Source organism: Panthera uncia, assembly GCF_023721935.1.
Source record: "Panthera uncia isolate 11264 chromosome A1 unlocalized genomic scaffold, Puncia_PCG_1.0 HiC_scaffold_16, whole genome shotgun sequence".
NCBI lineage: Eukaryota > Metazoa > Chordata > Mammalia > Carnivora > Felidae > Panthera > Panthera uncia.
In genome coordinates this window covers 24,056,986-24,079,738 of record NW_026057576.1, presented here as the reverse complement: position 1 = coordinate 24,079,738, position 22,753 = coordinate 24,056,986, and the positions used below count along the sequence as shown (strand labels likewise).

Here is a 22,753-nt window from a genome sequence, read left to right as displayed (position 1 = left end):
CTTGAATTGTTGACAAGATTAAATGGTACTTAAAGGGCTGATAACAGCGCCTGGTACATAGTAAGCACTCAGTAAACATCTCCTGTTTCCTCAAATGCTGTTCTCTCGTTAGATTACAGTCCTTTTGGGAGCAAGAAATGGCATCTGATTTCTTCTCCTCTTTTTCTTCCTCATCTCCGCTACCAAGCACACTGCCTTGCTCAGAGACGATGCTCAAGTAAGCGTTCGTTGATAAGGATTTCAGTTCGCCTGAACTTTCCAATCAGTAAATATTTACTGAGTGCCTGTGTGTGAGAAGCCCACGCAGCACCGTTTTGAAGTCTTGTCCTGTCCTGTGTTGTCTAATTTAATCCTCACCGCCACCCTAAATTGTAAGAACAATCATGGCCATTCTGTCATCAAAGAAACTGAGGCTCGGCAGAAGGAATGTGGCAGAGGTCCCGCAGCTAGATGGGGGTGGACTCAGGGTTCCAACATAGGCACTCGACTTAGAGTCCGTGTGTCTGTCCACCGGCCAGTGTGGAGGCAAAGGTCTCCTCTGACACTATCAACTTAAGAGGTTGTCCTTGCTTATAGGGATGTAAGCCCAGTCTCAGACCCATGTTTTGGAGACTGAACACATTAAAACTCACGGAGCAAACTGAGTAAATGGAATCCTTGTTACTTCTTTTTTTTTTTTTAAGTTTTTATTTATTTATTTTGAGAGAGAGAGAGAGACAGCGTGTGAACAGGGGAGAGGCAGAGATAGAGGGAGAGGAGAGAATCCCAAGCATGCCCCCCACTGTCAGTGCGGAGCCCCACGAGGGGCTCAGACTCCCAAACTGTGAGATCAAGACCTGAGCTGAAATCAAGAGTTGGATGCTTAACCGACTGAGCCACCCAGGCGCCCCTCCTTGTTACTTCTTGAAAAAATATTTTAATCGATTTATTTGGCACTATTCAGAGATCCCATGCTATTTGTTAGCATTTCATTATCATTAAGGAGCAACTGATGGCTAATTAATTGAAGGGATTACACACTTAACTAATTAGATAATTTTTAAATTTCGGTTAGATTGGAGTGTACAGAATCACACAAATCACAATTAGAGTTGTGCTAATAAACACAACCCTCAGTTTTGCCCCCGGTTGGTCAGAAGGGGAGACCCTCCCGACCCCCCACTGTGTCTTCATTGGGAAGCGTTCACTCCCATGGCTTCTGATGGTCTGCAATGACAAGGCCAATTATCATCTCCGACTAGGGCCAGAGACCTCACAGTCACTTATTTTTTAGAAATTGTTGAAGTATAATTCTACATACAATGTTATATTAGTTTCAGCTGTGACATTTTCCAAACTGAAGGAGAATTTCTTAGAGACTAGAAGTCTTCTCCGTAGGACATCTTTTTTTTTTTTTTTTTTTAATGTTTATTTATTTTTGAGAGACAGAGCATGAGTGGTGGAGGGGCAGAGAGATAGAGGGAGACAAAGAATCAGAAGCTAGCACCAGGCTCTGAGCTGTCAGCACAGAGCCCGATGCGGGGCTTAAACTCACAAACTGTGAGATCATGACCTGAGCTGAAGTCAGATGCTTAGCTGGCTGAGCCACCCAGGTGCCCCTCCATAGGACGTCTTTTAATCGAGCCTCCCTCTTGGATCAAATGAACAAATGGACTAATATTAGGAAAAAGTCAGAACTTTGGGGGGGATTTCTAGCACTCCCAGATTCAGAAGGGAAGTTTGTAAGGAGGCACTCAGCTCTAAAGACCCACGAGTTTCGATGTTACTTACGAGGACCAGTCCTACACACGGTCTCCTTTCTGATTTTAAGAAGGGTTTCCTTATCCCGGTTATCTTTGGAACTTGGGAGTGCCAACCGTTCTACTTTCTGGCACATTCTACCTCTGTTGGTTTCTTCAATATTCCCACACAGGTGAGTGGTTCTTCTATCAATAACAGCCATTCATCTCAACCAGCTGCCCCTGATAGCTGCCATTTTATTTTTTCACTTCCTTCCCTCTTAGATTTTTCCAACTGTTGACCTTTATTTGTTGCCCAGTAGACTTACCAGCAGGCTTTCTTGGACTTCCTGGCTACTACCTTCTACTTCCTCAGAAGGTGAGGGCCCCCGACTGTCTCTAAAGAGCTTGGCTCCAACCCTTGTTATCTGTACTCAGTGTGCTCCTTTGGCACCAAAGTAGACTATCCTCTGCCCTAGGTTGCAAAAATAACACATATTCCCATCATGTCCTGCAATTTAGAGATGACAGGCATCATGATAATTTACTACACTCATCCAACTTTCATCCTCTTCTCCATAAATGAGGAGGGAAAGGTCAGAATGTCCCCTGCCTCGCCCACCTTCTGACTCCTGGGCCGACAGCTATGGTTTCTGTGACTCTCCGGGGAAAGGCAAGGGGCCCTGGGCTCTCTAATAGACCCTCCTGCTTGCTGAATTTTTCCCTGTGATTCATCATCGGACAGTTGCATGTAAAGAAAGCCTGGAGAGTCTCAGATGCATGCTTGCCCTTTCCTTTGTCTCTGCTCTACCTGTCTGTTTAGATTAGAAACCCACGAGGCATGTCTACCTCCATGCTCTATGTAGCAACCACCAATTGTGGATGCTCACGGAACGTGGATGATTGATGATGGTGTTAATCTGAGTAATAACAGGCATTTTGGGTTCAATCGCAAGGAAGCTTCTCCGTACTTGGTTACGGATACATGTGTTCTGCAGAGGAGGAAGGAGCCCAGCTAATGGACAAGTAGGATGGCTCCGTTTGAAACGCTCCTCCCTTAAAAACAAAAGCCAACTCATCAATCAGGCAAATACAAAGCCTTCACAAAAGCTGTCCTATCAAGAATTGTAACAGCAGCTCCAGTTGTGCGTCAGCTGCTTGAGATTTTAAGTCAAAGGGGGAGAGAGGCGATGTCATAGGAGGGCTCCAAGGCAGTGATTATTGAGAACTTGCTAAGTGTCAGCTCCTTTATGTGTGGTATCTCAAATTACTTATAATTTCCTCATCCTGGAGACAAGAAAACTGAGCTTCTGAGGGGGGCGGGGGGCGGTGACTTGTCCAAGTCACATGCTGCGTAGACTGGATGTTTTAGTCCCTCTAAAATCCCTATGTTGGAGCCCTAATCCCCAGTGGGATGGTATTCGGAGGGTTAGCTTTCGGGAGGTAATTAGGTTTTGTGGAGTCTTGCGGATGGGATTAGCGTCCTTGTAATAGATGAGGAGAGACAAGGAACACACTCTGTCGCTCTCTCTGCCATATGAGGACACAGTGAGAAGATGGCCGTCTGCGAGACAGGAAGCAGGTCTCATCGGGAACCCAATCTGCTAACTCCTTGATCTTGGTCTTCCCAGCCTCCAGAACTGTGAGAAATAAGTACTTGTTGTGTAAACCACCCAGTGTGTGTGGCATTTTGTTGTGCTGGACTGAGCTAAGACACACGGCCCGGGAACTCCTTCTTGGCCTTCAGATTTGCGCATGGCCTGCTGACGTCAGCGTCCGTGACCTCGTTATTTGCATCCTCATTTATTCTGATCAGCGCTCTTTCTCTGGGTTCAATAAAAGAAGTTCTTGTTATGCTAATGTAGTAGGACAGTCCCTGTGCCCTTTTGTTTTCGTCCCTCCCCTCAGCAACCCCCCTCGAAGGACAGGAGGGAGTGTCTGTGATCAGGTCATACTGGATAACGAGTCACTGTTACGCTGTGAGAGCCATCACTGTCAGCCACAGATACGGTAGCTGCCCCTTCACCCGGAGCCAGGCTGCTGAGCAGAAAAAGGCAAGGACCAAGGCAGAGGTGAGGAAGGAGGGAGCCCACAAAGAGAAGGGCCCCTGGGCACCCATCAGAGGAGGACTCCACTGGGCCACTTGGCACTGAAATGGGAAAAGGGAGGATTTCCACCATTATCTGGACCCTGGGAGTTTTCGTGATCATCCAACAGCAAGACTTCCCTTCTAGGAATGAACCATACCTTCAGTTTCCCCTGAGATCATGGGTATAATCTGGGGGAATCACTGTACAAAGCCAAGAGGAACTTAAATGGAGTGGGGCGTTTATGACCACAATTAGAAAATTAAATTAAAAAAGAATCACTTAGAGAAGTTCCTCCCTTTAAAATAAAAATACTAACAAATGTGAATAATTTCTTATATGCACATATATAATAGTAATCAAACACATCAGGCTTACTAGCCGGTTTCTTTGTCCGTGAAGAACCTTACGGGGCAGAGCTCGTGTTCCTTGGCCTTAGAAGTGCCTCCTGTGGGAGGAAGGCGCTCATCTGAACCTATTGGAGGTGAGCAGTCAATTCTTTGATAATGTGATTAATTACCTTCTTGTTTTTTCCATACATATATCTTCGAATTTTTGTACATTGGATTTTCTTAAAGCAAGGCTTGCTTGTAATCTGGGTGTGGAAGATTCCAGTGGGCAGTTACGGTGTCCCTGGATCTGCTGACCCTGGTCCACTCTTCTTTCCCCCAAACATGGCACAGTAGTGCCATTGGAGCTCTCTGCCTAATAAGAGGCTTAAGAAACACAAGAAGGCTCCCACTAATAGTCTGTAGAGGCAAATGACTGGACAGAATGTGGCCAGGGGGCTGGGCTACCCCTTTCATGAAGCCTGGACGTCAACACTGTGGTCTTGGGTTTTATTCCCAGTTCCTGGCACAGAGGTCCTAAAACCCTGGGAATTTCCTGAGTGGTAGAAGTGCCTTTTATTATTCATAAGGTGCCCGTCTGAGACACATCTGAGTTTATGGTAATGAAGGGACTCTTGGTGGCCCTTAGATGGCTTCAGGATGGACACTGATTGCCAGAGGAATCAACCATGTGCAATCATGTGATTGGAGGGTTGTAACTTTCAGCATCCCTCTGCCCCCGGGAAAGGGAGGGGTTGGGATGGAATTTTTCAATCACCAAAGGCCAATGACTTAATCAACCACTGCCAGGTAATGAATCCTCTATACAAACCCTTAAACGATAGGGTTAGGAGAGCTTCTGGGTTGGTGAACGCACGGAGGAGCTGGGAGGGTGATGTCCTCTGCAAGGGTATGGAAGCTCCGTGTCCTTCTCCCCCCATACCTTGCCCTAAGCATCTTCCATTTGGCTATTCCTGAGCTGTATCTTTTGTAATAAAACTAATGGTAAATAAAGTGTTTTCCTGAGTTCTGTTAGCTATCCTGGCAGATTACTGAAGCTGAGTGGGGGTTTGTGGGAACCCTCAATTCATAGCTGGTCAGTCAGAAACACTGGTGGCCTGGGAGTTACAACTGGTGTCTGAAGTGGGGGCTGTCTTGTGGGACTGAGCCCTTCAGCTTAGGTGACCCGACACCAACTCCAGGTAGAACGTGTCAGAATTGAATTGAATATAGGACAGCCAGTTGGCCTCAAAGAATTGGAGAATTGGTTGGTGTCAGAAGATATCTCAGGCTACGTATCTTCCTTTGGTCTGGAATGAGTTCAGTTTTGCTGTCTTCCTTCTTGAGTGATACAACTCCAAGTAGAAGATGCTACCTTTAGAGAGAGGATAGGGCTCGCGGCCCATCTGGGCAGTGGGGAGGTGAATAGGATGACCAAACAGGGGGCTGGTGTTTGGATTATTGTGTGTCACATTCACCTTGATCAGTAAGCTGGACACAACCAGGGTGAGCTCCTTCTGACTGTTAGATGCCTCATTCCCACCCGTGATACTCAGAGAGACCATGAGCCCTGAAAAACACCATATTGTTTTGTGATGTCACCTCTGGAATGTTCTGAGTGCTTTGGTGACCAACTCCTGCACAGGACCTATACCTGGCACCTAACACTGGTATGGCTTTTTACTTGAGGCAGAAGTAATAATCTTTGCAAAGGTAATAGGTTTGGGCATCTCTGCTCCTAGGACTTTTTGGCGGCCCTTGACCCCAATGTGTCTTAATTTCTTAAAATCACATCTTATCAGATACCATGTTCATAGGCTTTCAGACTCAGATTTTCATAATGTACATAAGTGACGAGAGGGGCTAAGTGAGTAGAAAGTCTCTTGTTTTTCAGGTGAGCAACTGAGGCTCAGAGGACAGGCTAGGAAGCAGAAATCTTCTTATTTTCTCTTTCCCACCGCACTCAAGGCCAAATTTTACAAGAAAAAGAGATACCAGGTCTGAAAGCCTAGAAATTCCCATCAACGTGGTTCTCCCTCAGGTAGGGATATTCACAGAAGGGTGTAACTTAGTTGTAGCCAGAACAACTCACCCCTTTCCCAACTTTGGCAAGATATGTAGGATAAGCAGCATAGTCAAGGCCTCAGATTCAAGCTGCCAACCAGCCGTGTGCTGGGCAGTGGCGGCGGGGAGGGCGGGGGCGGTTGCTTAGCCACTCTGGGTCTTGGGCTTGTCATCCCTCAAATGAGGAAGGCGGGTTTGGCGACCTGGTAAGACCTTCCAGTCATCATAACACTTAAAGTTTCCATGACACTCTGGAATAAGCCCTTCTTCTCAGACTTAGATCTTTTGGGGCCTGCTGTTGCACAACCACCCTGGAATTCTGGGGTCGGGTGGGGTGGGGGAGAACGAGCACTGGGACCTGGAACCAAATTCACGCGACCGAATCCGTTAAGCGGAAAAGCTAGGACGCGGGCCAAAAGGTACATGGTGCTTTGGAGATGCCAAGAGAATCGGGGCCTGCCGCATACCAAAGGTAGAGTGGAAGGGGGACTCAGGACGGAGGCCAATGAATGGATGAAGTGTTGGCAGGTTGGAGAGTCTGAGGTCTCCTCCTGCTAAGCAGCCATTTCCTTGGCGGGGTTCTCCTGACTGGATTGTTTCCACTGCTGCTATGTCACAAAGGGGGCAGCCTTACTTCTTCAGAGTCACCTGAGGGCCTGTTGGAAGATGATGGCGGTGCAACCAGAGGGGCTGAAATGTAGGGTAGAGGAATCCAGTGCAGAGGTAACTACCTGAAAGCTACATACGGGGATGTGTAGGGACAGGATCGATCATCAGTGGGCATCATTATCTATCTATCTTTCTATCTATCTATATCTATCCAGATACATAGATAGGTATATCTATCTAAATAGATAGATATGGATAGATAGATACATATAGATATCTATAGATAGCTATAGATATATCTATCTAGATATATATACTATATATAGATATCTATATAGATATGTATAGATATAAATACATAGCTAATATGTATATATACATACAACATATTTAATGTAGAATTACATATATAATATAAACTATATAATTATATATAGGAAAATTATACATACGTTTTCTAAAGCCGTCTCGGGGCACCTGGGTGGCTCAGTTGGTTAAGCATCCGACTTCAGCTCAGGCCGTGATCTCACAGTCTGTGAGTTCGAGCCCCGCGTCAGGCTCTGTGCTGACAGGTCAGAGCCTGGAGCCTGCTTCGGATTCTGTGTCTCCCTCTCTGTCTGCCCTTCCCCTGCTCACGCTCTGTCTCTCTCTGTCTCAAAAGTAAATAAAAACGTAAAAAAAAAATAAAGCCATCTCAAGGATTTTCAGAAGAATAGGATTAGAAAGAAAACCTTCAGCATTCTTTCAATAGGTAACAATCTAGGCAAGTATGTTCAGCAGGAGGGAGAAACAGGACACAAAAACATCCCAGCTATTTGTTTTCAAGTTATCCTTATAACTTTATTTTTTAAAAAATTTTTAAAATGTTTATTTTTGAGAGAGAGAGAGAGAGAGAGAGAGAGAGAGAGAGAGAGAATGAGCAGGGGAGAGGCAGAGAGAGAGGGAGACACAGAATCCAAAGCAGAGTCCAGGCTCTGAGCTGTCAGCATAGAGCCTGACGCGGGGCTCGAACTCATGAACTGTGAGATCATGACCTGAGTCGCTTAACCGACTGAGCCACCCAGGAGTCTGTCCTTATACCTTTGTAATGGGCAGCCACTTCATCAGTTTCAGCTCATGAAGCTTAGAATACAAAACTTCGTCCTGGTCATCAGACAGCATGGTTTCCCCGTAGGGTTCCTACGGCTCTTAGGAACTTGTTTTAGGTCTGATTCTATCCACTGAAATGCCATGTAGTTCTGCTGACCACTGCTCCCCCCGAGGGTGGGTTTGCTCCTTTGGTTTGTTCACAGCCCACGTAAATCACTCTCTGCATCACTAAGGGATGGGAAGAGGGTGCCAACCTGGGGGTGGGGGCAGGAATAGGATCTGAAATCGGGATCATGTGACGGAGAGGTTGCAAAAAGTCTTGAATCTACACCTGACGTAACTCTTCCTGCTTAGCTCCCAGAAACAGGTCAGCATGAAGGAGCAGAGAAGGGGAATAAAACTGGGGGGGGGGTGGCTTAAGGAGGCTCAAGCTTGTTCTGGGGCCATATCGACCGAGCGCTGATTCGATCATGTGGCAGGCACTAGGCCGTGCGAGTGTGAGGTACACATTGTACAGGCGTGGGAGCCGGGAACCGCAGCCGCCCCTTTAGTAATGGCAGAGCTAGAGTTAGGGGCTTTGAGCCCAGGCCAGTGCCCACTCTCACTCCGTCACACACCAGGCATGTGCCACCAGGCTGGGCCAGGCCGCTTCTCAGCTCCCTGTTTCTTCTCTCGCTCTTAGGAAATAGCGCCTCCTCTCTCTGCATCCCAACTGCTTGTCCTTAGCTCCCTGAGTGTGTCTGCCACACGCTGCTTTATTCTGGGATCCGGTCCGTCTTGTTTAGAAGGGAATTGCGACAGCAGCTCTGTGTCTCCAGAAAGTGCCTCTGGCCTCCCAATCGCGTTGGGCATTTGGGCTTCTCAATTACCCGGCAAGTGCCGGTGGTTCACTATTTGTTCTCACCCTCAGGTCTTTTCAGGTCTTATTGACTTCCAGTTTTTCTTCTCACATTAAATATTTGTGTTTTCTGATCTATTTCCCAACAGCGCATTAACTTGCCAGACATCAATGCTATTTCCTGCCCGAGCCAGCTGACCTGGTTCCCTTTGCACATAATGATTCCATTCTCACAGGCTTCCTTATTTCCCCAATGAGTGCTACCAGTGCATCTCGTGAAGGCATTGTTTATGGCTGGATCATTAACGAAGGGTCTACACCAGACCAGATCGAGCTCCAACAGCACCCTCCAGTGCCCCGTGCAAGCCTCCTGTTCCCATTCTCCTTTGTTAGGGCTTGTTCTTCAAGAACAGGGAGCTATGGAATCTGCCCACAATACCCACGTCTCTCCCCATTTGGGTAACTTTTAGGAGGAAGATCTCAGGAGATTGCATGTTAAACAATTTGCTGACATTTATTTGACCACCTATGATGGCATCTTTTCCTTATTGCTGTCAACTGTATAATTCTCTCAAAATCGATCACATGGGCCTGGGAATCATCCTCTTACCTGTTAGCATTTATTAAAACCAACGTTGGCCGTATCAGGGTACTAGGCAGCTGAGTTAATTTCACAGTATGATGACACTCGGTCCTTGTCCCTTCATCTGAAAATTAGCAGCATACCCAGCTCTTCCTTTCGGCATCCTAGGGATCTCAGCTTCACGTACCTGAAAAATACCTCAGATGGCCAATGTTCTTTGCTGTAACCCTCAATAATGCTGGGAAAGTAGGTGTTTAAAAAAACCTGGTCAATAGGTTTTGAGTCTGCTGGGGCATTTGAACGCCTCTTCTGGTCTGTGGTAGCCGTAGTTTTCCAGGAGCAGAGAGCACTCTAGAGTACGTCAGCTACACCTGCCTAGGTACTGTCCAGTCTTCCCCAAACGCTTTAGATGGAAGGCCACCAACCTCAAACACTACACCCTGGAAAGTCCCACTCAGAGAGTCCTGGTCCTTAGAAACTCCATGGATCTCCCCCTTTGTTCCCTGCCTTCCCCACCCCCCGCCCCCCACCTTCCTATTGGCCATTCTTCCTCCATGTTCTCCATTTGCTGGAGGCCAGTGATCTGACAAAGGCACTCAGTGGTTGGTGATTTCAAGCATTTTCCTTGCAAGACCACTTGCATTGAAAAAGGAGATGCTGGGGTTGCCTGGGCAGCTCAGCAGTTTAAGTGTCCAGCTTCGGCTCAGGTCATGATCTCATGGTTTGTGGGTTCGAGCCTTGCATTGGGCTCTGTGCTGACAGCTCAGAGCCTGGAGCCTGCTTCGGATTCCGTGTCTCCCTCGTGCTCTGCCCCTCCCCCACTCTCTCTCTCTCTCTCAAAAATAAATAAACACTGAAAAAAAATAAAAAGGAGATGCCGGGGAGAGGGTCAGGTCTGATGCTACGGAGGGATTTCCATTCGCAGGTGGGATTCAGGCTCTGTGAGAGAGATGTCTGTGCCCAGGACCCTTTCTGGACCCCTGGCACTAAGGTGTCTTAGGTCTCAACTGGGAGCATGGTGCTCCTGAGGGCAGAGTCTCTCGGTTGTCTTCCTCACGAGGTGATGGAAAGGTCTGATGAGCCCCACGGCCAACTGTATTCCCCTTCCCGCATCCATCCTTTCAAGGAGAAGCCACACTTCTCCTCTTTCCCCTTCTGGGTCTGTATCCATACCGGAGGACATTTCCCATAGATTAGGGAAGAGACTATCTCTCCTTCATGGGAACTGTTGGTCATGGCTGCTCTGGGGACTAGAATCATGCTGCCATAGGCTCTACCTCCCAGACTTAGAAGAACCTTTCAGAGTTCTGAAAGGCCCAGACCTCTCGGCAGACCTCAAGGACATCAAGCGCAGATCAGTTTCGTCCATGATACCCAACTAGTGATACCCCTGGCTGTGGAGACCTACTGAGAAGGGGCTGGCTTCAAACATGGGCTGAGTCGTCCTGGGGTTTTGTTCCTCATGTGTTTGCTTAGCTCAGACGCTCGCTCCTCGGAAAGCCCAAACTTTGGTAAAGAAATACATTCGGCATTTGCTATAGTGCTTTAGGCCAGGAACATTCAAGCCTCACCGGCAGAACTGGCCACCTGTTTGGTCCTTATGACTGCTTGTCTCCCACTTCCTTGGCCTTTCACACCAGGAAGCAGGCAGAGCAGTTACGTTTAGGTTCATTTTAGAGGTGACATTCAGAGAAGCTAAGTGACTCTCTCAAGAGCACTCAAAAATGGGACTTTTGAGCCCAAAGCCACTGGGAATTCGGGGCCGCTACCCTCATTGGATTATATGTTCAAGATGGTGACAGGAAAACCAGTATGCTTGCGTGCAGGGGCCAGCCCCCTTTAAGGGCTACACGGATTGACCTGGGGTTTTGCGGAATTCACAGGGGAAAACCCCACTGCTATAGATTGGCCATCGCACGGTCACAGCTGTGCAGTTTACAAATATGAATCGAAATGAAGATAGGGCTTCACCAAAGACGCTAACTATACAAAGACAAATGAAATCACCACTTTGGCAGGCCGAAAGCGACGACAGGTTCATGGGGTTCAATCTGATCACCTTCTTACTTTTCAGTGCATTTCGGTTGATTAGTTCACCCGCAAGGACTCATTATACCTCCGCTGTAAGGGAAGCGTGCTGTTCTAATTTCCATGTCTAGGCATGTCAAAAAAAAAAGGGGGGGGGGATAGGTCACTGCCCTCAGAGAACTGTAATTTATCTCTCCGGGGCGGGAAATGGGACAGGGCAGAAGAGAAGCTCTGCAAAGTAATGATACCAACACATGCGAAGTAAAACATCTGGGCCCTGTAAACAGCAAGAGTAAGTATGTGGTTTGGAGTCAGATATCCTGTTTTAAACCCTGCCTCTTGCCCCTTGCGGGCTCTGTGATTTTATATAAAACATGATAGTTCTTCTCTGTAAGATATTACACATGAATATGGAAATCAACTAGCCTATCCTCACATAATACTCATTCAGTAAGTGCTATTTCCTTTTCCTTGTTCTAGAAATCCTCCGCTAAGGAAATCTAAGCAACTTGTCTTTTTGAATTTGCAGTCATCATCTCGGTCGCTCTCTATAAACAAAGAAAATGTCACACGTTGTCCCTTCATTGCTGAACTCTACAACAAACTCCCTGAGAGAAACAGGTCAGATGTCAGTGAGGTTGCCGTGGATGGTGGTACAGGTTGTGCATGGCAACAACAGTTGTGAATGGCAGCCTCTAAAGCTGGTCATTGTAGAAACCCAGCGTGGCTCTGAATCGTGTTAGCATCCACATTTTCTGGATATGGAAATGTCGGCACAGAAATGAAAAGATTTTGTACAGGTCATGCACCCAGACGGCGTAGAGCCGGGACTCTTTTTGGGTTTTGTGATACCCGGTCCCTTGATCCCCACATCTTACAGCCTGCATTAACATATGCTCCTCTTTGACTTCCCTCATTTGCACCCAGCGATAGTTGGTACTATTCACTGAATTTTCAAACTGACTGGAAGTTCCTTGGAGGCGGGTGGGGTCCGAGACTAGATGCCCAATTAATGTTAGCTGATTAATCAACATAAATGTGGATGAAGAATTGTTACGAGAACATTCAGGGTAGAAATATATTTAGGGCGAGGTGACCTTGTTTTCATAAGGCCAAGAGGGAGCCTTTCTTTACGGACTAAATCCAGCTAGGTCTGACTGGAATTGGGGAAGAAAGAATTTGTTTTGTCTTAACATTTTCTCAAAGTTGAATCAGGGTTCTTGGCGTCTCTGAAATGTCTGCATATTTGGTATTTTTCCTCAAATCTTCTCACTTGCAGGGGAAGGTGCTGACGTACTTTAGCCTCATCTTAGTACTATCCATAGGATTGTGAGTTTGATAAAATAGGTATGTTCTTCCAATAGCCATTCAAATAAATACATGACTGTTAAACGTTGTTAAACGTTTTTGTGTTGTATCTAAGACAGCAGGCCATGAGGCAACGCTGACCTTGACCTCCTCCTCGATTCTGTCTGGGAATAGGAGGGAAGATACAGGACTTAGTCATGAGAGGAGGATTTGGTTTCCTGGGGAAGGAAGTCATGGGGACCTATTAGTCTATCAACATTTTCTGGATTGGGTGCTGTGGGCGTGTAACAGAGAAGGCACAGGGTCTGCGTGGGAAGCGCTGGCCATTTATTTTATTATTATTTATTTTATTTTATTTTTTTAATTTTTTTTTACGTTTATTCATTTTTGAGACAGAGAGAGACAGAGCATGAACGGGGGAGGGTCAGAGAGAGGGAGACACAGAATCTGAAACAGGCTCCAGGCTCCAAGCTGTCAGCACAGAGCCCGATGCGGGGCTCGAACTCACAGACCGTGAGATCATGACCTTAGCCGAAGTCGGCCGCTTAACCGACTGAGCCACCCAGGCGCCCCAGCGCTGGCCATTTAAAGGAGGGGACAAGATGCTAAGGTTGGTTGGTAAAAAGGACAGCCGAGGCTATGGCGGTGCCCATTTACAAACATGGATCCATCATTGGGCCAGGGAAAGTTAGACCAAGAGGTGATGTCACTGATCCCCGTTGTACAGATGTGAAAACCAAGGTCAGAGGGTAAGAGGCAACTGATGGCATGCACAGGGATAAGGGCCCAAACATCCAGACTGTTCACAGCTAGGGATCCACCACCTACACATTAAGGTTTTATTTTGTGCATTTCTGCTGAGGGAGCCGTCAGAAGTTCCTGGGGGAGCCCAGGCAGAATAAAGGCAGCTGAATATGATGATTTAACAACCATCATGGATACTCTGAACAGTGATAAACAGGATAACGGGCTAGTGATTCCTTTTCGGACGTTCGGTTGGATGAAGACGCGTATCTCTGATTGAAACCGATCAGAAAGTAAAGACAACTGGGGGAATCTGAACCCCGACTCAGTATTTGCTGATATTAAGTGATTAGTGTTAAATGTATTGTATTGTATTTGAAACATCTATTTGTTTTTGAGAGAGAGCGAGAGACAGCACAAGCAGAGGAGGGACAGAGAGAGAAAGAGTGAGAGAGAATCCCAAGAAGCCTCCTCACTGTCGGTGCAGAGCCCAATGTGGGGCTCGACCTCATGAACCGAGAGATCATGAAGCTGAAATCAGGAGTCAGACGCTTAACCAACTGGGCCACCCAGGCGCCCCCAGTATTAAATTTTAAAGGGATAATAATGGTATTGATGCTTTGTTAAAAAGACGCACATTCACGTATTTATAGGTAAAATAACAGGATGTCTACACTTTGCTTTAAAATAACTCAGTGGCGGGGTGGGGGTGGTTGTGGAGTTGGGTGGACGTACAGATGAAACGAGTGTGGCCTGGCCTTGTGAGGTGGGGGGAGGGGTATGTGGACATTTATCGGGCTCTTCTCTTTTTGTATATGTTTGAAATTTTCCATAATAAGAAGTTAACAGGGGCGCCTGGCTGGCTCCATCGGTTGAGCGACCGACTTCGGCTCAGGTCATGATCTCACGGTCTGTGGGTTTGAGCCCCGCGTCGGGCTCTGTGCTGACAGCTCAGAGCCTGGAGCCTGCTTTGGATTCTGTGATTCCCTCCCTCTCTCTCTGCCCCTCCCCCGCTCGCGCTCGGTCTCTCTCTCTCTCTCAAAAAATAAAAACGGTAAAAAAATTAAAAAAAAAAGAAGTTAACAAAAAACAATCTTCACCCCTGTAACTATTGCAAGTGCTTTGATAAATCCTTGGCGATTTCCTATGTGTGTGTTTCACACATACACGTTCGGGCAGCCAGGACTGGATTTGTGACCTAGTGGGTAAAACGGCACCGTTCATTTAACTTAGAGTCTTGAGTTTACTCCTCCATCTGTAAAATGGCAATTACGACAACACTTTATTAAGTCAGTGTTGCGAGGGTGAAGTTAATTCGGTGGGTAGAATGCTCAGCTCAGGGCCTAACACAAAACTGGAGCTCAGTGTTTGTTTTCTTCTCAAGACTGGGATATACACTGTTGACTACAACCACAATTCCCGTAGTAATGTGTTCTAGAACAGGATCCTGCTGTGATGGAGGCCCCTGTTGGCTGGAGAGGACCTCTCAAGATCCATTCCTTAGTGACTGTGGCCAATCGTCCCAGAAATCTAGGGTCAAGGGACCTTAAACTGACAAGGAAACGGGCCGTACTGCCCACAGTGAAGTTCATTCTGGTCTCAGCTTCGGCCACAAGAGCGACTGTGCTTTCCCAATTGGGAAATACAAAAACCACGGAGGCTGGATTTATTTAAAGTAAATAAGGTTCTGATTGCAGAATGTCCCTGCACCCTCACTATCTAGAAGATTAAGCACATCCTTACAAAGTTAATGACATGTGCTTATTGCAAAGTTAATGGCATAGAACTGTGCCTTCTATTTATCTAGCTCTTTGGGTCTTGAAGAATTCCAGCCAACATTATACACCGTGCAAATTATATTTCTCTCTACGCCCGAAGACATAATGCAGATAACCTGACTTGTTTTCTATCTTCTCTATCTGTAAAATTGTGAAAATAGCCTGAGAAATGAGGACTTGATATTTGGAGAGCATTGCAATGTACTAGGTGAAATGCTTTGGGTGTCTTTAGAAGTAGCTATCGTGATTTTTTTTTTTTTTTTTAATTCATTGCTGCGATTGTTACCTCTTCTCCAGGACACATTCCACCTGTTCACCATTTTTGAATACACCTCAGAATTCTGCCATTAGCAAAACCTACTCTTCTCGATAACACCTTACATTTCTGTGGTGCTCAGCAGTTTCAAAAACACGTCTGCAATTATCTCATTCAGTCCTCACAACGGGGTGGTGACCCAAACAGGGCATGTGCTTTTATTTCCACTTTACAGGCACATTTAACTGACTTCATATGTTGGAAGGTGCCTAGGGGGTCAGGGAGTCTGAGTCCTTTTTACTAGTAAAAAATCTGGATCTCAGAGAGGGTGCAAGTGATCTCCAATTTCACAGCGCCCATCAGTGACAGAACCAGGATGAGAATGCTTGTGATCCCCAATCTTAGCACGTTGGCCTTTAACCCTGGTGTAACCCCCACCTGGGCAAATGACACGTCCTACCTGGCTCCGAGCTGTCCTGAGTGCCCGCAGCTGGCATCCCTCGAGGGAGCTGGTTAGACATGGAGCTTCCTGGACCATATCCCATACTGAGTGCATCAGTCTTACAAGTAGGGAGCTCAGAAATCTGCATTTAAGACACACTCAGACGATTATTCTACACTGGGAAGTGCAATTATCAGACTTAAGCTCTGTGGCTCTGATCCCCTTTGTGATATGACGGTCTTGAGGTGTATGGGCCACCAGCATGAATTGCTCCTTGGGAATTCCTTGGTGTCCCTTGCTGTCTTCATTACCACATATTGAACTCTCACTGCTCAGTGATAGGTCTGTGATGGTGCCCCTCTCTTCCAAAATTACCATCTGGGCTCTGCTTTGAGCCTAACACTGTGTCAGCAGATGTTAAAGGGCTGGAAGGATTGACTCAGGGTGGCTAAGAGTGGAGGGCGAGCCTCGGTGGGACAAGGGAGAAGGCTCGGCTGGTGGACCGCACCACTGTTTTGGACGTAACGATTTGGGTGTCTGTCGGGGTGATTCATGGTGCCCCTTTGCCCACGCCAATTGTGGGGACATATCTGCAGCTGGGGGCGACTGAGAAGAGTGTGTGTTCCTCCACTAAGGGGACAGAAGTGTGCCAGAGCCCACGGTTAATGGTTTCATACGTTATCTCTTTTAATCCTAAAAATATCTCTCTGAGGGAAGGCAGTAGATGTAGTTATCCCAACTTGAAAACGTGGAAGCTGAAACTGAACTTGCCATATTCTTGTCACTGATCAAATCGTGGGGCTGGGGATCCAAATATCGGGTGGACTTCAAGTGAATGCCCTTCCACCTATGCAACATACGTGTGACAGTCATTATTCATGGATTCTCTATTTGTGTATTTGCCCACTCGCTAAAGTTTGTAACCAGCAAATCAATACCTGTGGCACTTTGGTGGTCATTTACAGACATGTACAGAATGACAAAAAATTAAAGTCACCTGACACACACTCTAGCTAAGGAACCTTCTTTTTTTTTTTTTTAAGTTTTTTTTTAACGTTTATTTATTTTTTTGAGACAGAGACAGAGCATGAATGGGGTAGGGTCAGGGAGAGAGGGAGACACAGAATCCCACACAGGCTCCAGGCTCAGAGCTGTGGGCACAGAGCCTGACGCGGGGCTGGAACTCACAGACCGTGAGATCATGACCTGAGCCGAAGTCGGAGGCTCATCCGACTGAGCCACCCAGGTGCCCCCAAGGAGCCTTCTTGTTCCAGCTCTCACACTGTAAAATAGTGTCCTTTTCACAGTTTATTTAGGGCCATATTCTTGACATTTTCGTGCTCTTTTGGGGGGTGGAGGATGATTGCACAGTTCAAATGGCCCCGTAGCACATTGCCCAAGGGCTGTCTAGTGCCCCTTAATGAAAGAAGGTGTGATGTGCCTGATGGAGAGAACATGGGTTAGATAAGCTTTGCTCGGGCATGAGTGACAGTGCTGTTCGCTGAAAGTTCAATGTTAACGAGTCAATAGTGCATACTAAATAAGATGTCTTTCAACAGTAATCCACATAAATACAAGGTTATGTCTCGGTTGGTTGACAAAACTGTGACTAGAGGTGGGTGGAACCAGACCCTGCGTTTCTACCCTGGGGCGATGGTCTGGCACTCGCGAATTCACCGTTCGCGGTCACTTTCCAGACCAGAACGGCTGCAAGTAGGGGGTCGGCTGTATTTCCTTGCGAGGCCTCCGCGAAGCCAAATGCAAACGTGTCCGCCGTGGCCCAGCCGGACTATCAGACAGAGTGTCTCGTGGGGGTAAGCCGGCCTCTTACCTGGCCAGCAGCCTCGGGCTCGTCGGCTCCTTCACTAACTCTCGGCTTCCCCGCTCTCTCCCGCAGAGGGGCACAGCCGAGCCTTTCCTGAGGCTCCACAACCTGTACCCCAGCCCGCGCTGCGCCAGGCAGGCCGCCCTGCCCAGGCTGAGCCGCAGAGTGACCAGCCAGCACTCCTACCCGCTGAATCGCTTCTCCTCCGTGCCCTTGGACCCCATGGAGCGCCCCACCTCGCAGGCGGACCTCGAGCTGGATTACAACCCTCCGCGAGTGCAGCTCAGCGACGAGATGTTCGTCTTCCAGGACGGGCGCTGGGTGAACGAAAACTGCCGCCTGTACAGAGAACTGTACTTCTCTCCGTCGTCCTCTTTCCACCACAAGCTGCACCACAAGCGGCTGGCCAAGGAGTACCTGCTGCAGGAGGAGAACAAGGCGCTGCGCGAGGAGAACAAGGCGCTGCGCGAGGAGAACAGGACCCTCCGCAAGGAGAACAGGATCCTGCAGGTCTTCTGGGAGGAGCGCAAGGCCACGCTGGGCCGGGAGGAGAGCAGGGCCGCCTCGCCGCTGCTGCACAAGGACAACTCGGCCCTGGAGGTGGCGAAGGACGCGGCCTTGCAGATGCACCGCCTCCAGGAGGACAGCAGCCTGCAGCTCCTCAGGGAGGAGAACAGGGCCCTGCGACAGCGGCTGGAGCAGAGGAAGGCCTACTGGGGCCCGGCGGAGGAGAAGGCGGGCCCCGGGGAGGAAAGCACGGCGGTCCCGTCGGCCCACGAGGAGCTCCACGGCCCCGGGCTGCTGCCGGACCAGGGCACAGGCCTCTCCTCCGCTTTCGAGGAGTCCAAGGGGCCCTCGCCCCCCCAGGACGACTCCAAGACCCTCCGCGTCCTGCGCCAGATGGTCAGCAACCTGTCCGGGTCTTCCGGGGAGGAGGAGAGCAAGGCCGGCCCCGGCCAGGCTGACGGGAGCCAGTCCCTGGAGCTGCTGAGGGAGATGCACCAGGCGCTGCAGGCCCTGCGGGAGGAGAACCAGAACCTGCAGGTCCTCCGCGAGGAGAACCGGCTGCTGCGGGAGGAGAACAGGGCCCTGCACGCGCTGCGCGAGGAGCACCGCGTCTTCCAGGAGGAGAACAAGGCCCTGTGGGAGAACAAAACGCTGAAGCTGCAGCAGAAGCTGGTCATCGACACGGTGACCGAGGTCACCGCCCGGATGGAGATGCTCATCGAGGAGCTCTACGCCTTCATGCCGGCCAAGAGCAAGGACCCCAAGAAGCCCAGCAGGGTCTGAGGCCCCCCCCCCCCCAGGAGCCCTGGGCACGTGACACCCGGCCAGACAACGTCTCCTGCCTTCCATTCGTCATCCCCGCCTCCCCCCACCAGGTGGCCCTCGCGGAAGAGCAGCGCTATCGTCTTCCTCAACTCAGAGAAGCAATAAAGGCATGGGGAGGCCGGCCAGTTAACATCAGCGGGCCGCTCTGGCTTCTTTTTCTTTCTTTTTCCGGCGCTTTTGGGTTCACAGCAGAAGTGAACAGAAGGTACAGAGAGTTCCTGTATACCCCTGCCCACCCCACCCCATGCACGCCCAGCCCCCTCCCCTGCTTGTCAACATCCTCCTCCAGGGAGGTGCATCCTTCCAGCTCATGAACGCGCATTAGCACATCGTTATTGCCCGAAGTTCCTGGTTTAGATTGTGGTTCTCGCTCAGGGTTGTATATTCTGTACGTTTGGACAAATGGGTAATGACATGTATCCATCATTATAGTACCAGAGTATTTTCACTGCCCACCCCCCCCCCCCCCCCCCCCCCAATCCCCTCTGCTCTGCGCATTCACCCCTCCCTCCGCACCGCAGGCAACCACTGATCTTTTTACTGTCTCCACAGTTTTACCCTTTCCGGATGTCATAGATTGGAAACCCACAACAGGTAGCCTTTTCAGGGTGTCTTCTTTTGTTTAGCAAAGTGCGTGTAAGTTTCCTCTATGCCTTTTCATGCCTTGGTAGCTCATTTCGTTTTCGTGCTGAGTAACATCGCGTTGTCTGGAGGGACCACCGTTTATTCATTCACCTTGGACATCTTGGTTGCCTCCACGTTTTGGCAGTCATGAATCTGTCTTCTTTTGTCCCCTCCCCCCCCCCCCCCCCAAGTCTTGTCTTTCCTTATTGTCTGTTTTTCACTCCCCCCCCACCTTTTCCTTCTTTTTTTCTCCTACTCCTGTCCTCTTTCTCCCGTCTGTCTTTTTCTCTCCTCACCTTCAATTTCTGAAGTTCTGGCAATGGAGGATGGCCTGTGGGAGAAGAGGGCACTCAAGGCGAGGGCTGTTCAACTGCACTGCTATTGACATTTGGGGCTGGTAAGTCGTGGGGGGCTCTCCTGCATGTTGTGGGGGGGGGTTATCAGTATCCCTGGCCTTTGTCCTCCAGATGCCAGTGACAGTTACCCAATCCCTAGTTGTGACAACCAAGTCTGTCTCCAGGTACTGCCACGCACCCCCTACCCCCAACATTGCTCTAAGTTTCTCAAAGTATATTCTCTGAGACGCTAGTCCTTGACACGCTCTGAGACAATGAGGGCTTCCATGGGGAGAAATGCCTCCACGATCCTCTCCAGCAGATTCATAATCACACTCCAACTTAAAGGATCTGAGAAGTCCTGCAATGAAGAAATCTGCTTAACTTTGGTGAACCCAGAATAGCTCAATTTTACTTGATCTTGAAATCGCTTTTTATGTTACCCTGCTGTTCTCCCAGGTTGGGAAGGGGTGCTCTGTGCCTTCCCCACCTCTAGGCTTACCTCCCTATCCCTGGGTGCCGGCTACTTACTCATAGTTCATACCTCCTAGTTGGATATAAGTGGTGGGGCAGGTGGCTACTAGGCTTATGGGAGGGAGCTACAGAGGCTCAAAATTTAGTGTCCTGGGCTTTGACTTCCCATTTCAAAGTTGGACATAGTGTAGAGCCAAGAGGTTGAAAGGAACCCTCGGGTGACCATAGAGGGAATGGGGCCAAGGTTCCCAAACTCTGCTGTGTGGTATTGGGTATGACTGGACAGTGGGAGTGATTCCAGTCTGCAACAAAGTTGAGGAATCACAGGGGTCCTTGAGGTAAGCTGACTGATTCTCAGTATCATCTCCGTTCACTAGTAATGGGTCTCTGTGAGGAGGCAGGTGTGAGGGAAAGAAGGAATTTACCCATTTTGCTCATGGGAAACTGTTAGGACAGATAAGAGTTTGAGACTGGAATATTCCCACACCTAGTCCATCATTCACGCTAGCTAGATTTCTGAGCCTTGAGTAAGGTCCAGAAGGTGAGGGAAAGGCAGTTGCCAATCACTTTTCATCCCTGTGATTCTCAGTACCTATGAGGCAGCCATTATGGTTTCTTCTACAGCTATAGAAACTGGAGTGCCAAGGATTTTCCAGAGGCTAGCCGGCTACGAAGGGCCAAACTGGGACTTCCGTACAGACCTAATGACTGCAGATCTCAAACTCCTGTTAAATCACATTGTCGAGTGAACCTGGGCTTCAAAAATTACGTTTAAAAATGGCTTCCGTGCTTATAGTTCAGATTTGGGAAGTTGTCGAGTCTTAACCAAAATAGCATCAGAGATTCCAGATGAGGGAGAACAATGACAGGAGTATTTTCTCTTACCATTCAGTGACGACACATCCATCTAGTCTGTGCCCAGGGGCAGAGGGGCCTGATGTGCCCCTGATGTGCACCTGATTCCCAGGTTGCCACCAAAATCTAACAGGAAGTTGTTGCTAATGGGCCTCTGGCCCTTTGCAGTTTTTTTTTCTCCATTTGGTAAACGCATCACGCAAGGCATCGTGATATGCCATACTTTGTTTAGGGCAATGTCGTAACCCCAGGGTGTAGGGTTTTTGGGTTTTTTTTTTCCCTTCATTTATTTGATGAAACCAAACTGATTTCTGTGATTCTAGACAACTGGAAGACAAAAGGCAGACTCTCCCCATGTTTGTGTTACAAACATTAGCTTGGATTCATCTACACAGCAGCAGCTGGGGGCTTCCTTACAAGCTGAGGGAGCTCAGAGGACTTAATACTATTTAGCAGTGTCAACTTTCTCTGTCAAGCAGAATCTAAATGGGTGAAAAATTAGCAAGACAAACCATAAAATGTCATTTTTATGGAGTGGGGAAGATTTACTTCAAAACAGTGTTTCATTGCATAGTGCAATCTGTCACAGATAAGCTCACATTCCGTGGGAGCTAATTTCTTATAGAACAGTGTGAATTTCATTCTTCAAGGAGCACTTCCTTGAAACATCTCTGCTGCTTTTTCAGCTCTCTGTTGGCCTCAAGTCCCTCACTAATGTATGAGGCTGTTTTCTCTTTGCAGGGAGGATTTTGGCTGCAAGCCTCTGAGGTTTGCCTTTGGAGAGCCGAGCATCCTCCCTCTCCCATTTGGCCCTTGGCCTAGCTAACTGGCACTCTTGGTTGCTGGGGTCAACTGAACCCACCTGCTGAATTGGCTGAATCCTGCCCATAGCCCTGTGTAGTGCCCAATAGTGAGACATCAGGTCGAATAGAGAAGAACATCCACAGCCTAAAACAACTAGCTAGTTCATGGAAACTATAGTTGCCCAGAATTAATTCAGGGAAGGGAATTCCAGTCGGAAAATCACCTAGGCGAGGACAGTGGTTGTGAGCTTACCAGAGAGTGCCAACAAGAGGGACCAGAATCAAAACAACTCGGAAGAAAATCTTGTTGGCTTTGGTACGCTCAGATTCTGTTCTTGAACTCTTCCCTTTGCTAAGGGCTTTTCGCGAAACGGGGCGACCTCGGTCTTCATGTGGCGAATGCTTGCCGTGGTCCTGTGTGACGCTGGGCAGCATGGGAAGTGGCTGGCACGAGGGCAAGGTGTCTGATGGAGGAAGGTGGAGACCCTACGCCCTCAATAACCATCAGCTCATCGTCCTTGGAGTTGAGCTTTTGATTCATCAGATGGAAAATGGCTTTTACTGAAAGGCCAAGTCATTTTCGGAATATTCTGGATATACCAACAGGAGCTGCTGGAAACCACGTTCTTTCC

At 48.4% G+C, this 22,753-nt stretch overlaps 1 protein-coding gene across 4 annotated transcripts; it reads left to right on the top strand.

Moving 5' to 3' along the window:
- The first annotated feature begins 5,628 nt into the window (after positions 1 to 5,628).
- On the top strand, positions 5,629 to 19,165 carry CBY2 (chibby family member 2). Of its 4 annotated transcripts, none has more exons than XM_049646971.1 (3): positions 5,629 to 5,803; positions 6,094 to 6,175; positions 17,771 to 19,165. In XM_049646971.1, the coding sequence occupies exons 1-3, from the start codon at positions 5,730 to 5,732 to the stop codon at positions 18,986 to 18,988; spliced, it is 1,374 nt and encodes a 457-aa protein (XP_049502928.1). In that variant the 5' UTR covers positions 5,629 to 5,729; the 3' UTR covers positions 18,989 to 19,165. The 4 variants fall into 4 exon arrangements, with proteins under 4 accessions (XP_049502928.1, XP_049502925.1, XP_049502926.1 ...); XM_049646970.1 differs by lacking the exons at positions 5,629 to 5,803; positions 6,094 to 6,175 and adding exons at positions 6,879 to 6,921; positions 11,875 to 11,966; XM_049646968.1 differs by lacking the exon at positions 6,094 to 6,175 and having other exon boundaries at positions 5,630 to 5,804.
- Positions 19,166 to 22,753: the final 3,588 nt, after the last annotated feature.

Excerpts from the sequence above, each read along its gene's own strand:
- CBY2 (XM_049646971.1), top strand. The coding sequence starts at position 5,730 with ATGTCACCTCTGGAATGTTCTGAGTGCTTTGGTGACCAACTCCTGCAC. Across the intron at positions 5,804-6,093 it reads TATACCTGGCACCTAACACT|GCACTCAAGGCCAAATTTTA; the intron begins GGTATGGCTTTT and ends CTCTTTCCCACC. Across the intron at positions 6,176-17,770 it reads TCAACGTGGTTCTCCCTCAG|AGGGGCACAGCCGAGCCTTT; the intron begins GTAGGGATATTC and ends TCTCTCCCGCAG.